The 14685-nt window shown below is 59.4% G+C and overlaps 1 protein-coding gene across 2 annotated transcripts; it reads left to right on the forward strand.

The window, feature by feature from the left end:
• The first annotated feature begins 221 nt into the window (after window positions 1–221).
• Window positions 222–7913, forward strand: TAMALIN (trafficking regulator and scaffold protein tamalin). Of its 2 annotated transcripts, none has more exons than XM_059682942.1 (8): window positions 222–547; window positions 2481–2530; window positions 4085–4139; window positions 4245–4347; window positions 5697–5790; window positions 5894–5960; window positions 6167–6233; window positions 6831–7913. In XM_059682942.1, exons 1-8 carry the CDS (start codon window positions 305–307, stop codon window positions 7325–7327), a joined length of 1176 nt encoding a protein of 391 aa, XP_059538925.1. In that variant the 5' UTR covers window positions 222–304; the 3' UTR covers window positions 7328–7913. The 2 variants fall into 2 exon arrangements, with proteins under 2 accessions (XP_059538925.1, XP_059538926.1); XM_059682943.1 differs by lacking the exon at window positions 222–547 and adding an exon at window positions 1070–2216.
• The last annotated feature ends 6772 nt before the right edge of the window (window positions 7914–14685 follow it).

Here is a 14685-nt window from a genome sequence, read left to right on the forward strand (position 1 = left end):
CCCCCCCCCCCCCCGACACACACACACCCCTCCGCGGCCAGGCTTCCCCCATGGAGTGCTCCGGTCCCGACTTGCCCCAGCCGCGCCGGGCTCCGCGCGCCGTGGGCCGGGCTGCGGGCAGCGCCCCCCGGGGGCGGGGCCTGCGGCTCTGGGGGCGAGGCCGCCGGGAGGCCGCCCCCGCCCCGGGCCTGCCCAGCGAATCCTATAAAGGGAGGCGCCGGCCGCCCGCCCGGCTGGCACCCCGAGCTGCAGTCGCCCGCGGCGGAGCGAGCGCCTCCGAGGGGCGCGGGCCGCGGCCGGAGCGATGACCCTCCGCCGACTCCGGAAGCTGCAGCAGAAGGAGGAGGCGGCCGCCGCCCCGGACCCCGCCGCCCGGGCGCCCGCCTCCGAAGTCGCCCCGGCCCGGACCCCGGCCTCGGGCGCGCCCGCCGCAGCCGCCGGCGCCGGGCCCCCGGGGGACGCGCTGTACGCCGCGCTGGAGGACTACCACCCCGCCGAGCTGTACCGCGCGCTCGCCGTGTCGGGGGGCACCCTGCCCCGCCGGAAGGTGCGTCCTCCCGCCGCCAGCTCCGCGGACCGCGCTCCGGTGCCTCTGCCGCACCCCAGGGTCCCTTCCTCCTGGCCTCCAGCCTCAACACCCCCACCTGTGCCTGGGACCCCTGCACCCCCCGCTGACCCCTGCACCCCCCGCGACCCTCACAGCATCCTGCCCAGGGCCCCCCAGTCCTCCACCATGTCCCCCAGCCCGCACCCCCACGGCCAGGGCCAGGACCTGCCGCTCCCCTTGGCCCTCTCCCCGAGGGGGCAGCCCTGGCCCCGCAGCCCCCGCCTCCACGCCGCCTCGTCGCCGCCCCGTCTCGCTCCTGACCCCCCAGCGCCCCCTCTTCCTCCTCACCCATCTGGCCGGCAGCCTGCCTCCCGGGGCCCACGGTCTGGAGACCCCGAGGGCCCCTCGCCCGGCTCCTGCGGTTGGAGCGGGACGGGGCTGGGGTCCCGCCTCGCCGCGCCCACTGGAGGGTCCCGGGTGGAGAGGGAGGGCGGCGGGTGCGCCGAGGCCACGAGGGCTCACCCCGCGGAGGGAACCCCGGATGCCTCGGCAGGCCGGCTGGGGCCTGCGGTGCGGCCGAGGTGCGGGGTGCGAGGTCACGGCTCCCTGGACCTGGCTGGGCCGGACTGGCTGGACCGGACGCGGTGGGAGGGGTCCCAGGGCGCCCGCGGGGCAGGAAGGATGCGGGCCTCGCCTGCCCTCTGAGTCTCCCCTCCTCCGCGGGTTCTTCCTCTGGCCTGAGGGAAACCCGAGCTCCCAGAAGGGGGGGGGGTGAGGGGGTACAAGACCCAGGTTAGGAGAGGGGGCTGGTGGCCTTTCCTGGCTCGGTCCCCCTCCTCCTCCCCTGGCCCTTGGCTCCCCCCACACAATGAACAGCTTGTTGAGAATTTGCATTTTATGAAAATAGGGTGGAAAGACAAAGGGGTCTCTCTCTGTGCTGCCCAGTCCTTCCTCCCTGGCCATTTGGGAAGTGTCCCACCCCTGAGGCCAATCTCTGGTTCTGGAGAAAGAAGGTCCCCTTATCTTCCTAGCCTTGGGGAGGCCTATGAGGAGAGGTAACCAGGGCACCAACCAGGGAGGCCCTAGGCTCTTTGGGGCTCATGGGACAATGGCTGGTCTGGGACAGGGCTTCTTCCAAGGATCAATACTTGGGGGGGGGGGGGGAGGGAGGGAGGGAGGGAGGGAGGGAGACTGCTTTCGTTTCTCAAGTGCCCTAAAGAGGCAGGAACCCTCAGCTCTTTCATTCCCCCCCCCCCCCCAAAAAAAAAGCAAAATAAAAAGAACTCCCAGTCTCTCTCCTAAGTATGGTGAGACTTAAGGATACATTTGAGGGCTAAGATTTTTGCTTGTTTGCTTGTTCTTGTCCCGGAAAGCATCAAATGTCCAGGCTGAGCTGGTCCCTGAAACACCCCGTACTTTGGAGGAGGCGATGGGCTGTCCCCTCCTTCCCACAGTTGGGCTGGGATGGCCCGCCCTCCAGACCTGGGCCCAGCGCCCAGCTCCCCAGCCACTGTCTGCGGCTGAGAGATTAGGAGAGACCTGCCTAGCAGGAGGTCTCGGAGTGCCTTGACAGGAGTCTGGGCGGCCTGAGCCCTGCAGACATGCACCCTGGGGTGGAGACGATTCTGCCGAGATGAATGAAACGCCCACCCCCAGTGTGGGTGTAGAGGTTCGTGTATCTGGCACCCAGGAGGACTGTGTGACTCTGCAGTCCCAGTTATGGGGAGAATGCCATGGGTGACACTGATAGTGGACTTGGCAAGTAGTTACACCAGCGCCAAAGCAGGTGTGCGACTGGGACCAGACTACAGGGAGTGCTGGGGCCAGGGCTGGAGCCCAGGGGAGGGACCTCCCAGAGCAAGGCTCTCAGCATCTGCTCAAGGACAGCCCTGTTCTCACCTGCTCCTTCCTGATTCTCTATCTTCCTGCCCAGGGTTCAGGATTCCGCTGGAAGAATCTCAACCAGAGTCCGGAACAGCAGCGGTAAGTAGCCACCACCCCAGCCCCTGCCCTGGTTCAAAGCGGGGGGGTGGGGGTGGGGGGGTCCTGGTGAGGTGGGGGGTAGCCTGACAGTATCTCAGCCCAGCCAGGGGCAGTCATTCTCCCACCCTTTCAGCGTGGCTCCCTCCCTTGAAGTAAGGGGCAGGTGTGGGTGTGGGCTGTGTGAAGGGGGTGGCAGAGAAAGAGTCCCTACTTTTGAGTCATCAGATGCTCCCCAACCCACCCCCGTCCTGGGAGACCTGGACCTGGGAGGTGAGGAAGTTAAGAGAAGTTTTCAGGGTCCTGAGCCCTCGAAGCCCCAACAAATCCAGAGGGCCCAGGCCGTGGCCAAGCTGTGTCCAGCTGCTTCAGTCTTGCTGCCCCGGCTTCCAGAACCTCAGTCCCTTCCTGGGGCAGCCCTGTTAGGAAGGATCTGAGGGAGGGCAGACATGAATGCTGATTCAGGCCCCACTCAGCCCGGTTCCGTCCTGATTTGGGCCTGGCTTTTTCTAAAACGGATCAGCTGGCCAGATTGGCCTGTTTGGTGTCTGAGCTAAGAGTTGTTTTTATATGTCTAAAGGGTTGTTAAAATAAAAACAAAGAACCATATATTAGAGGCTGAATGAACTCCGAAAAGAAAGCCTAAAATATTTACTATCTGACCCTTTGCAGAAAAAGTTTGCCAACCCTTCCAGAAAACCAGAGAGCGCTGGGATAAACACAGACTTCCCAGTCACCGGGCTCCCTTCCCCAGCTCACTCAGAAGGCTCAAAGTGGGGAGGCGCTCCGGTTGGGGCTGGGAATTACCACTCAGCATTTGGGGAGTATCTGGGTCAGGCTGAGAGCTGGGGACCTGGGTCTCCAGGGCCTTTCTGAGACGAGGAGCCGCGGAGGGGCCTTTGGCAGCTGCTTTAACTCTGCCTCTGGCTGGGAGGGAAGGAAGGGGGTGGAGTGGGCAGAGGAAACTCTAGGCTCCCCCAGCAGGCGAGGACCTGGAGCGGCTCCAGACCATTGTGTCCAGTGGGCAGGCCTTCAGTGCGGGAAGGGGCGGCCTTGAGGCTCCCCTCCCCCCCAGCCCTCACATCTGGTGGGCCGGCCCCACCGAAGCTGGGAGGAGCAGCTGTGGTCTGGGCTCTGCCTCGTGACTGGCCTCTGGGGGGCAGGGCCAGCCCTCTTCCCAAGGCTGTGGATCCGAGGAGGCTCCAGGCTGGGGCTGAATTTAGAGCCTCCGCTAACTCAGTAAGTGGCTCTCTGGGGCTCATAGGAAGGAGGAACTGACTGTGAAATCCAGCTAGTCCACTGGCTCTGGGGCTGGACATTCCCAGTGCCTCCCCCCACCGGAGGCTGGATTGACTCTGGGCGGCTGGACGAAGCTGATTTCAGGTGGACGTGGGACGGCCATTCCAGCAACCTGTGCTGAGAGTGAGGTGTCACTGGCGACAGTGAGCCCTGACTGGGTGTTCTAGGGCTGACTCCAGCGGCAGGCCATGCCATGGGACTGCCAAGCCCCTTTAAATGCTGACAGTCTTGATGAGATGGCCCTTGTGTCTCCTACAGGAAAGTGCTGACTTTGAAGAAGGAGGAAAACCAGACGTTCGGCTTTGAGATCCAGGTGGGAGAAGCTGGATGCCGAGCAAGTGAGGGGCTGGGAGGCCAGTCTGAGGAATGGATGGACCCTGCCCTGTCCCAGGACTCAGGGTCCCCTTGTCTATTACAGACATACGGCCTTCACCACCGGGAGGAGCAGCGTGTGGAGATGGTGACTTTTGTCTGCCGGGTTCATGAGTCAAGCCCCGCACAGCTGGCTGGGCTCACGCCAGGTGGGGCCTGAGCTCAAGACACAGGGCTCTGGGGAGGGGTCTAGCCTTACTCCCAAGCAGAGGGGGCAAGAAATCTCTTCTAAAATCAGTTCCCCTTCCTTGTCCTATTTCAGGAAGGCCAGAGAGAAGAATGGGTAGATTCCGGGCTTTGGACCCAGTCTCATCAATATATGGGGGCAATAACATGTCCTCACATTACAGTGTGGCGAGGGGGTTCCCCGAACACAGAGCCAGGGCCTGGTAAATGCCTGACAATGCTGTTGCTGCTCCGCCTCCTCCTGGCAATCTGGCAGCCCAGCACCTGCAGGAGCTGGGGAAGGGGCAACATTCCCTTAGATCTGCCTGATATTAGGGATCAGGGCCTATCCTGCCCCTGACCTGGCCCAACTCTGGGGTACCTGTGTTACTTCCTCTAACAAGGAAATGATGCCTCCAGTAGGAGACCCTGGGGATTGGCCAAATCTAGAGTCCCAAGTCCCAGGAAGGAGCAGCATGAATCTGCACAAATGGACCCCTCCCAATTCTATTACCATTTTCTTCCCTAAGCCCTCACCTGCTTGCCCACTTACCAGCAGCCCCTCATAGCCAAGTGGTGTATTGCAACTTTGCAAAATAGTTTCACACCCACTCTCCTTCCTGATCCCCAAGGCAGCACAGCTGGGATCATGCCCTTTTTGTGCAGCTGGGAAGTGAACTCTCAGAGATGGTGGTTTGCCCTGCCTGAGGTCAGGAGGCTATGCAGTGGCACAGGGTATTAGAAGCACTCATGCCCAGGGCCAGTATCAGGTCTTAGCTTGGTGCTACTCACCCTGCCCCCCTCCTGTCTGTCTGGGTCTCATGGCAGCCTTTGGGCTAGACTGAAATAACCATCACTGAGGGCAGCCCAAAGTTGCTGGGAGGGCTCAGCCTTTGGGGTCAGAGCAAGGGGTGGGCAAACTTTTTGACTCGAGGGCCACAATCAGTTCTTAAACTGGACCGGAGGGCCGGAACAAAAGCATGGATGGAGTGTTTGTGTGAACTAATATAAATTCAAAGTAAACATCATTACATAAAAGGGTACGGTCTTTTTTTTTTTTTTTTTTTAGTTTTATTCATTTCAAACGGGCCGGATCCGGCCTGCGGGCCGTAGTTTGCCCACGGCTGGGGCAGAGCTTCCCGAGGGTGGAGTGTGGGGGTGGGTTGAAGAGGGCCTGACCCCTAGGCTGAGGTCTGGGCCTGGACAAGTTCTTCCTGCAACCATGGGGAAGTGGAAGGGGAGTTCAGGGTTATTCTGTGGGGTTACTACCCCTGTCCTTTCTGGCTGGGATTTCCCTTCATCGAGCAGATGCTGACCCCTCTCTTCCTGGCAGGGGACACCATCGCCAGTGTCAACGGCCTGAACGTGGAAGGTATCCGTCATCGAGAGATTGTTGACATCATTAAGGCATCTGGCAACGTGCTCAGGTATGTCCAGGTGCCAGGGTCCCCGTGAGTCCTGAGCTCAGCCTGTCTTGGTGTTTCTGCACCCCCGGCGCTCACTCGGCCTTGGGTTCCCCAACCTCCTCAGGCTGGAAACTCTGTATGGAACTTCGATCCGGAAGGCGGAACTGGAGGCTCGCCTGCAGTACCTGAAGGTAAAGCAGCCCAGATCATGTCCAGCTCCCACCGTCCTCTTCCCAGGCCGCTGCCCCTCAGGCCCCGCTCTTTTTCGGGGGTCATTTATCTGAACCTCCGTTAACCGCAAGGTTTCCTCTGTGCACTCCCCGATCGCTCAGTGTGTACCCCGCTCCAGCTAGTTTCTGGCTGGCTCCTGACAGGGAGGTGATGGTGTGTCTTGCAGCAAACCCTGTATGAGAAGTGGGGAGAATACAGGTCCCTCATGGTGCAGGAGCAGCGGCTGGTGCATGGTGAGTACACTGCGCTGTGAAGGGCCGTCTGTGATACCCTCACACTCTCGGCCAGGCTTCCCCCTCAGAACTGGTCCGTGGGTTACCTCCCCCTCCAAAGTGAAGAAAGGTTTGTTGAGCTACTCCTTTGGGTACAATTCCGCCCTGGGCTGATGCACACACATTGCTGGTTTATTCCCAATAGTCCTCTGAAGGTAAGTGGGGCCTTGACTTATGAGTGTCCCGACTAACGAGTTTTTTGAGATACCAGCTGTCTCTCGGCCGATTTTTTGCATTGAGTTGATAGAGTAATTTGAGTTAATGAGCTCCTTAACAAGCTCTGTCTCGGAACGAATTAAACTTGTAAGTCAAGGCCCCACTGTATTAGTCTGTCCATTTTACAGATGGGAACACTGAGGCTCGAAGAGCCGGTTTTAGAATCTCTTCCGTGGCTCATGTGCCGTACATAAGTGATCCGCCTAAGGATTTGAGTGTATCATTCATTTTACAGACAGGGACGTGGGACTGGGGTTGGGACTTGCCCAGGGCCACATAGATGGTTAACAGGAAGTTGCTGTGCCCTCTGACGGCCCTCCCTCCTGTCTTTGGCCCTGACAGGCCTCGTGGTGAAGGACCCCAGCATCTATGACACGTTGGAGTCGGTGCGCTCGTGCCTATACGGGGCTGGCCTGCTGCCCGGCTCGCTGCCCTTCGGACCCCTGCTGGCCGCGCCCGGGGCCCCCCGCGGGGGCTCGCGGCAGGCGGGGGGCGACCCCGAGGACGCCGTCTACCACACCTGCTTCTTCGAGGGCGCCGAGCCGCCCGCACCGCCGCCCCCGCCGCCGCCCCCCGCCCGCGCGCCGGCGCTGGGCCCGGCCGAGTCGCTGACCCCGGGACTGCGGGCGGGGCTGAGCCGCAGCGCCAGCGTGCGGTGCCCGGGCCCCGGGGGCGGCGGCGGCGGGGGCGCGCCCGGCTCGCTCTGGACTGAGGCCCGCGAGCAGGCGCTGTGCGGGCCCGGCCTGCGCAAAGCCAAGTACCGCAGCTTCCGCCGGCGGCTGCTCAAGTTCATCCCCGGACTCAACCGCTCCCTGGAGGAGGAGGAGAGCCAGCTGTAGGCGGGGCGGGAGGGAGGTATTTATTTATTTATTCGTTCCAGCCGGTGCCGAAAGCCAGGGAGGCTGGCACCCGGCCGCGGGGGGACCCCAGGAGCCCAGAGCAGCGGGAGAGGGTCCTGGCCAGCAGCTGGGTGGCCGGCTGGTCTCTGCCCAGCGCTGAACCCCGGCTCCAGACGCCTTTCCTGCTCCCGTAACCACCGTGGGAGCTGGCGCAGGGAGAGCCAGCCGGGCTGGGGCGGGGAGGTGTTCGGGGGCCATCCTACATCTGGTCAGCAGTGCCTTGTGGGGTGTCCAGGAAAACTCCTCCCGGAGGAGGACCCTGTCCCACGAAGCCTCTCCTCAGCTTTACTCGCCTCCTGGGCCTTGGGGAGAAATGGCCTATGGCCTGTAGCCCCCCCACCTTCCATACACACAGTTCCAGCTAACGGTCCCCTCGCCCAGCGGCCTGCAACTAAGCTGGGTTCTCTGCCCCTTGGGGGACAGAAATGGGCATGTCCAGGTGGGGTGAGGGCAGGACCGGCTGTCCCACCATTTTGCATTTTGTTGCTTCTGAACCACAAACTGTATAAAATGGACGGTTTTTGCATCTGTGTCCGCGTGGTGACTGCCCGACGGAGGGATTGGGCTCAGGCGACCGCTGACTCCACCATGCACCCACCCCCCAACACACACATGTGTACGCACAGACGCTGTACTTGACACCTTGTTTACGTGGAGCCTGCAGCCAGGGGAATAGTGGGGGATTTTTGACGGACATGTATGGGCCTGAACCGGAGGCCCACGCCCTTGCAGAACTTAAGCCTCTTGTTTCAATACATTTTGAGTCTCCCTCCCCAAATACCCACAACAGGTGTCGGCCAAGTCTCCTCTGCAATCCTTCGCTATCCTTGCGTAGATGACTGTGCTGGGCACCCTCTCTTCCCAGGGCCTGGGGCCTCCTGCAGAGGAGACCTTAGCCATCGTCCAGTCATGGATCTCCTCCGTGGGTTTCCAGTGTCCCCAAAGTACGATTTCTAGCTCGTAGGCTTGGATTTCTGATCCCTGCCTGGCTTGTCTCCCCCTCTGGGTCCCTGCTCTGGCCACCTTGTTTTGCCTGGTACACAGCAGATCCCTCCCCTTGGGGGGTCTCTGCACTTGCCCCTCTCAGAGCTGGCCCCTTCGGCCGTCAACTCTGCCTCCCAAAGGTCTTGCTGCCGGGTCTGAAATACAGTCACACCCTTCGACGTGAAGGAGTCCTGTTTTATTTCCATCATATTACCCATCACCACCTGAAATTGTCTGGATTTTTATGGGCTTTGTGTTTTGCCTGGCCTCCCTCTTTCCTGTACCACTGCCCTTGCCTCCTGAATGGCCTCCCTCCTCCCTTTCTTATCCCTGGACCATCCCTTCACACGGCAAGCTTTCCAAAAAGGAAATCAGATCATAACCCTTCTTGGCTTAAAACTCATTATGGCTTCCTCTGGAATAAAAGAATAAGATCTAAACTGTTTTCCATAACACGTCCCTCTGGGCAGACAAATTATAAAAAGGCCTCCCTCCCTCTGGGTTGACAGCAGCCACACTGGCCCAGCCACTTCACATCGCGAGCCCTATGCTGTGTGCAACCTGCACGAAGCCCTCCAGGATCTGGCCCCTGCCTCTTTCTTCAAACTCAAACTGTTTCTCCTTCCACGTCACTTATATTTAAGCCACTCTGCTCTTTCTAGTCCTGTTCCTCAAATATGCCAGCTTCTTTCCTGCCTCTGGCCTTTGTCCATGCTGTTCTCACTGCCTGGAATTCTCTTCCTTCCAAGGCTGATTCCTCCATCCTCAGTTCTCAGCTTAAACATTACCTCCTCAGGGAGGGTTCCCTGACCAGAAGTAGTTCCCTGTCCCCATTATTCTTTATTTTGAGCCCCCCTTCCATTTTCTTTATAGCATTTACTACCAATTGGTAATTTTTAAAAAATAGGTTTTTATTGATTTTAGAGAAAGGAAGGGAGAAGGAGAGAGAGAAACATCAATTGGCTGCCTCAGATACACACACCCCAACAGGGGGGATTGAACCCACAACCTGGATATGTGTCTGACCAGGAATCGAACCGATGAGCCTTCGGTGCACAGGACGAAGCTCAACCTACTGAGCCACATTGGCCAGGACTACCAATTGGTAATTTTACTGACTTCTTTTGCATCTGCCTTTTGCCTGCCTAAGGCAGGAAACTCAGCCTTGTTTACCTTGTACCTCCAGGGCCTAACACAGCCTGGCACACAGTAGGTGATCAATAAATGGGAATGCCTCCTTGGGGCCAGCCCTGTATAGAGTTGACCACTGCCTCCCGCCTCTCAGCCCTGGGTGGGGGAGGAGCCCGCCCCTGCTCCGCCTGTAGTTGGCATCTGTGGGCCCCTTTCACACAATCCCTTGGGGGCTGGGTGTCAGCTCCAGACAAGGCACCTGCACCTGGTGGCCCTGCCCTCCCTGGTCTAAGGGAGGGGGGACATTTGATTAAGAAAATGGAGCTTCACCAAGCTCCCTGTTTGAACAGCTGCTCTGCTGTGATGACAAACAGAGGCTCCCAGGGGCTCAGGTCTAGGGGAGGGGCCCTCTCACCTTTGTTTCCAGACCCTGGGCTGCCAGGAGACCATTTGCCTGGGCACAGCTGCCACCTTACTGGGGGCGGGGACTACACAGCCTCCCTGGTGTTCTCCTCCCAGAATAGATGCCCAGCCACTTTCCTACCCGCTGGTTCCTCCCCTCTCCATGCAGCTTGTCTTGGGAGTGATGTGGGGACTCCTTGCCCAGGCTGACGGGGGCTCCTGACTAGCCCTGTGTACCCAAAGGAGCGGGAGAGGGTGCCCAGGGCGGGGCTGGATCCCACCTCTCAGCTGATGGGATGACGGCACCAGCACAGCAGTCTCCTGCCGTGTAGGTGGGTGACAGGGAGTGACTAATGTGTGAGCTGCGATGCTAAAAATTAACCCAGGAATGGTGTTGCGGGGAGGGATGGGTGTGGGTGGGAAAGGAGCAGGGACTCACAATATCCTGTGGTCGGTATTCCCCCTGCCCTGCCTCGCCTCCTTCACCTCCTACCACCCTTCTGGTCCTCTCAAAGCCTCAGAGGACTCTAGGGGAGCCCTTCCCCATCAAGGCCAAAGGGAGCCCCAATAATTCCAGCGAGGAGGAGGAGGTGGGCACCACTCCAGGTCTCGGGCATGAGGACACAGGCCTGCAGACGGAGCTCTGGTCTAGGTCCCCACGCAGCATCGCATGGGCCCCATCTCCTCAGCATGGTGGCTGCCATGCCCCGAGTCCCTGGCTCCTCCCCCTCTGCCGGGGCAGTCGGGGGATCAGAAGCAGCAGTGCACACAGACAAGGCAGTTCCCATCAGCAGGCAGGCGGGGGGGGGGGGGGGGGGGTAACAGTGGGAGTGGAGCCGGACCTTAAGGAAAGAACCGCGAGTATCTCCCAGCACCTCTGTGGACCCAGCACTGTACCAAGCACTTCCACATCCATCACCCCACTCAGCCTCACAGCACAGCTGAGCCAGGTACCAGGGCCCGGTTTTACAGGTGAAGACACAGAATTAGAGAGGTTAAGGGAGCTCAGCTGGTGCCTGGCAGAGCGGCATCTACTCATATCTGTTTGTCTCTAGATCAGTGGTTCTCAACCTTGGCTGCACATTAGAATCACCTGGGAATCTTTTTAAAATCCTGATCTCTGGGCCTCATCCTCCAGAAATTCTGTTTCTTTGTTACTAATGTTGTGGCCCCATCCATAACAAAGAAACAGAATTTTCGGAGGATGGGGCCCAGAAATCAGGATTTTAAAAAGATCCCCAGGTGATTCTAATGTGCAGCCAAGGTTGAGAACCACTGGGCTAGATCCTGGATTGGGGAGGAGAAGCCTTCTTGGAGCGGGTGTGAGGACAGGGTCAGAGTGGGAAAGGGCTGTTTAGAGGAGCTTCATCTTTAACGTTGTGGGACTCCCTTTTGGGGGGAAGGTGGGAGTGTGGAGTGTATATAAAGGGTGGGCCCTGGAGGAGCAGGGTCCGAGATGTGCCAGATAACAAAAGGAGGAGGTCGGGCCCAGAGATGTGGGTGCTATGCTGGGGTGAGCTGAGAACATTCCCATCAAAGGCGGGAGCTCTTGGGAAGGGGTTCTAGGAGCCACAAAAGGGGCTGGGCTGGGCCAAGAGGTTTGTTGGCCCACGTAAGAACGCGTGTGAGGGGCGACCCATAGACAAAACCGGGGAACTTGGGCTGGATGGTGGCGGGAGTAGAAGAGGTGAGACAGCGGTCGGCACTTTCTGCTCACCAGGCAGTCACTAGTGAAGTTGGGGAACTGAGAGGCTGTGGGGACTCCCCAAGGGTCAAGAGAAACGTCAGGCTGTGTCGTTGGCAGGCCGCCTGGTCCTGCACTGACGGGCGGATGGGATGACCTAACGGAGGGAGTGATGGGCTACGGGAAGTGAGAGGGAAAGGGACCCAGGAGGCTTTCTCAGTAGAAGAAAATAGCCAGGCACTGAGACCGACGCTGGTCAGGAGAGCAGGTGGCCTGACCCCTGGTGGTGACCTCAGAACCCTGCACCTCCCTCAGCTCTGACCTCACAGACCCGAGTCCAGCAGAAGCAGGGTGTTGGAAGAGCCCACCTCTTCTGCCTTCCTTAGCCCTGCCCCACACGCAGAAAGTGGAGCCTCCCCTGAACCCAGCTCTCTGACACCTGGCCGTGCTGGCGTCGAGTGGGCACACCTTCCTGAAGGCAGTTATGTCTGAATGAACTGAGTTCAGAACTTACGTTGTCAAACTTAATTCATTTCAGCCTTCTCCGTGTGGGACCCACTATGGCCTGAAGTCTCGCAGACCGGGGCACGGGGCGAGGGAGGAAGCATACTTGCAAAACTGCGAGACAAGAATTTTTTCTGTAAGGGAGGCCCCCTCCCCGCCCCCCACACCTCAGTGAATTTTCTATTCTTGGAGTTTAGCCTTTCAGTAGAGAACAAATCTATGTCAAAAGTAAAAATTATGCAAATCCTGCCCCTCTGGGGCCTCTTTCCCTGCTGCTACCCTACAGAGTCACTTAACAGCTCCCCTCGCAGCTGGCCAGGTCCATTCAGCAACCTCCCCCAACCCCCAGAGTGACAGGCAACCCACGTCCCACTTGCAGCTCTTGGAGGGCCTGGCTCAAACCGTACTATTTCTGGGGAAGCGGGTCTCTGGTTAAGTGAATGCAAGACGTGTGAGTACCAACTATAGACATTGAACAGTAGGTGGGGCCCATCCCTCCCCTTAAGATTGATTCAGGAATTCGGAGGTGGGTTGGAGCACTGATATTTTTAAAAACACCCCAGGCCTGGCCAGTGTGGTTCAGTTAGTTGGAACGTGGTCCCATGCACTGAAAGGTTGCAGGTTCAATTCCCAGTCAGGGCACATACCCAGGTTGTGGGTTCGATCTCTGGTCTGGGTGCGTATGGGAGGCAACCAATCAATGTTTCTCTCTCTTTCCCTCTCCCTTCTTCTCTCTCTAAAATCAAATAAACATAAAAATAAAATAAAAACACCCCAGATGCTCCATAAGGATTTATGGACTGGATGTGGAATGAAGATTATTCCAGAGAGCTCTGGACTCCAAATACTGCCAGAACTCAGGCCCTGCTGAGGTTGACATCCGTACCCTTGTCATCTCATCGCCGGGGAGCTGAGGACCGGTGCCCCACACTGACACAGAACCACTTTTGGGTGTCAGCGTTGGGCTGTGTGGTGGCCATCACCCCCACAGCCTGGGAGCTCCTGGAGCGCAAGGAGATCCCCTCCGACACATCCATGCCCCCACCTTGGTTGGAGTCAGGGGTCAGCACACAACCCAGGCACCCAGAACTTGCGGGGTAGCTGATGCTCTAGGGGGAGGGGAGGGGAGAGGAGGCTGGGCTGAGCAGGGGTTCTTGTCTAGACCAGTATTGGGGGGGTCAGCAGGGGGAGATCAGACTGGGGGTGCTAGGGGGCGCAGCCCCTTGAGCTGGAGTCAGCTCGGCAACCCTCCCACCCTCGCCCGATCTGAGGCTGAGGGCTGACACTGCAGAGGCAGGTTCTAGCCTGGGGGCGCAGCTGCCTTAGCTGGGGCGGGGGTGGAAATGAGGACTCCGGGTGGTGTCTGGGAGCCAGGAGGGGAGCAGGTGGCAAAGCCCGAGCGAGTAACCGCCTCTCCGCAGCAGTGAGTCTTGCCGCTTCAGGAAGTCCCACAGACATCTGCACCCCGCCGCCCCCGCCGGGACCTGCGGCGCCCACACCTACCAGCACCTCCAGCTCGCTCTGCAGGCCGCAGCCGCGGCGCCCCAGCAGACAGACAGCACGGTCCCCGCCGGGCAACCTCTCCTGCGGGTCCGCCCTCCCTCCCTTGCTCCACCACATCCCCACGCCCCGACTTTCAGAACTGGGGCGAGGAACCCCACGCTCCTCCTGGCTTCCAGGGTCTCCCGGTAGGGTTGCGGAGCTCTGGGGAGGTGTCGCCCTCTGCTGGGCAGACTCGCGAACTGCTCATCTCGTCGTCGCCGTGGCGTCCTCGCCTTGCCCTCTGGGTTGCCTGGTTTCAGACCTTTCCTGACTTTTTGGGCTGCTGCCCTTCTTCTTCCCCTGACCGGACTCCCGGAGGTCTCGCCATGTATAGAGGTCGGTCCTGGTCCCAGCTCTACTGCAGCTCTCTGAGTCCCCGCCTCCCTGAGGCTGGGGTTCCTCCCCAGGGAAAGGCGTCGCGAAGACCTAGCGCAGGAAAGCGAAGGGAGGCAGTTCGTAAGCCCCAGGGAGTGCCTGGGCGCCGGGTGTGGTGGTGTAAATACTAAGGGCGTTCTCTTCCGCCTTCCGGGAGTAAATGATCTTCACCCGGGCCCTGGCCCATAGTGGAGAGAGGGCATGATTCATCCCCGAGAGCACCCCCTTCTGATTTACTGCCTCCCTCTTTGCGGTTTTGTGTTCTGCCTTTTCTCCTCTCCAAGTGCACACTCGTGATGAAAAGCCTGGATTCTGGAGTCAGACAGACCCAGAGTTGGGTCCCTGCTCTGTGACTTTACCTTTCTGTCCTTGGGCAAACCACACAGCCTCTACCTTTCACAGCCTGAGTTCCCTCCTCTGCAAAACGGTAGTGATGCCAGGAATCCCCCCTGCTCAGGCCGTGCTAATCCCTGGACAGAGCCGGCTCAGGCTCAGGCCTTGTTAGTGGATGTTAATGTGCTTGCACTCTGAGCAGGACTCTTCTCACCACAGGATTGCCTCTCCTTCTCCGGGTGCCATAACAGTAATGAAGGGGCCCACAGTTTGCCACCCTAAAATATGCCTTTGAGGTATTGATGTTAAGCTTGTCATTAAGAAACAAAAGATGGTGTCAGAC

Source organism: Myotis daubentonii, chromosome 2 (assembly GCF_963259705.1).
Source record: "Myotis daubentonii chromosome 2, mMyoDau2.1, whole genome shotgun sequence".
Classification (NCBI taxonomy): Eukaryota; Metazoa; Chordata; class Mammalia; order Chiroptera; family Vespertilionidae; genus Myotis; species Myotis daubentonii.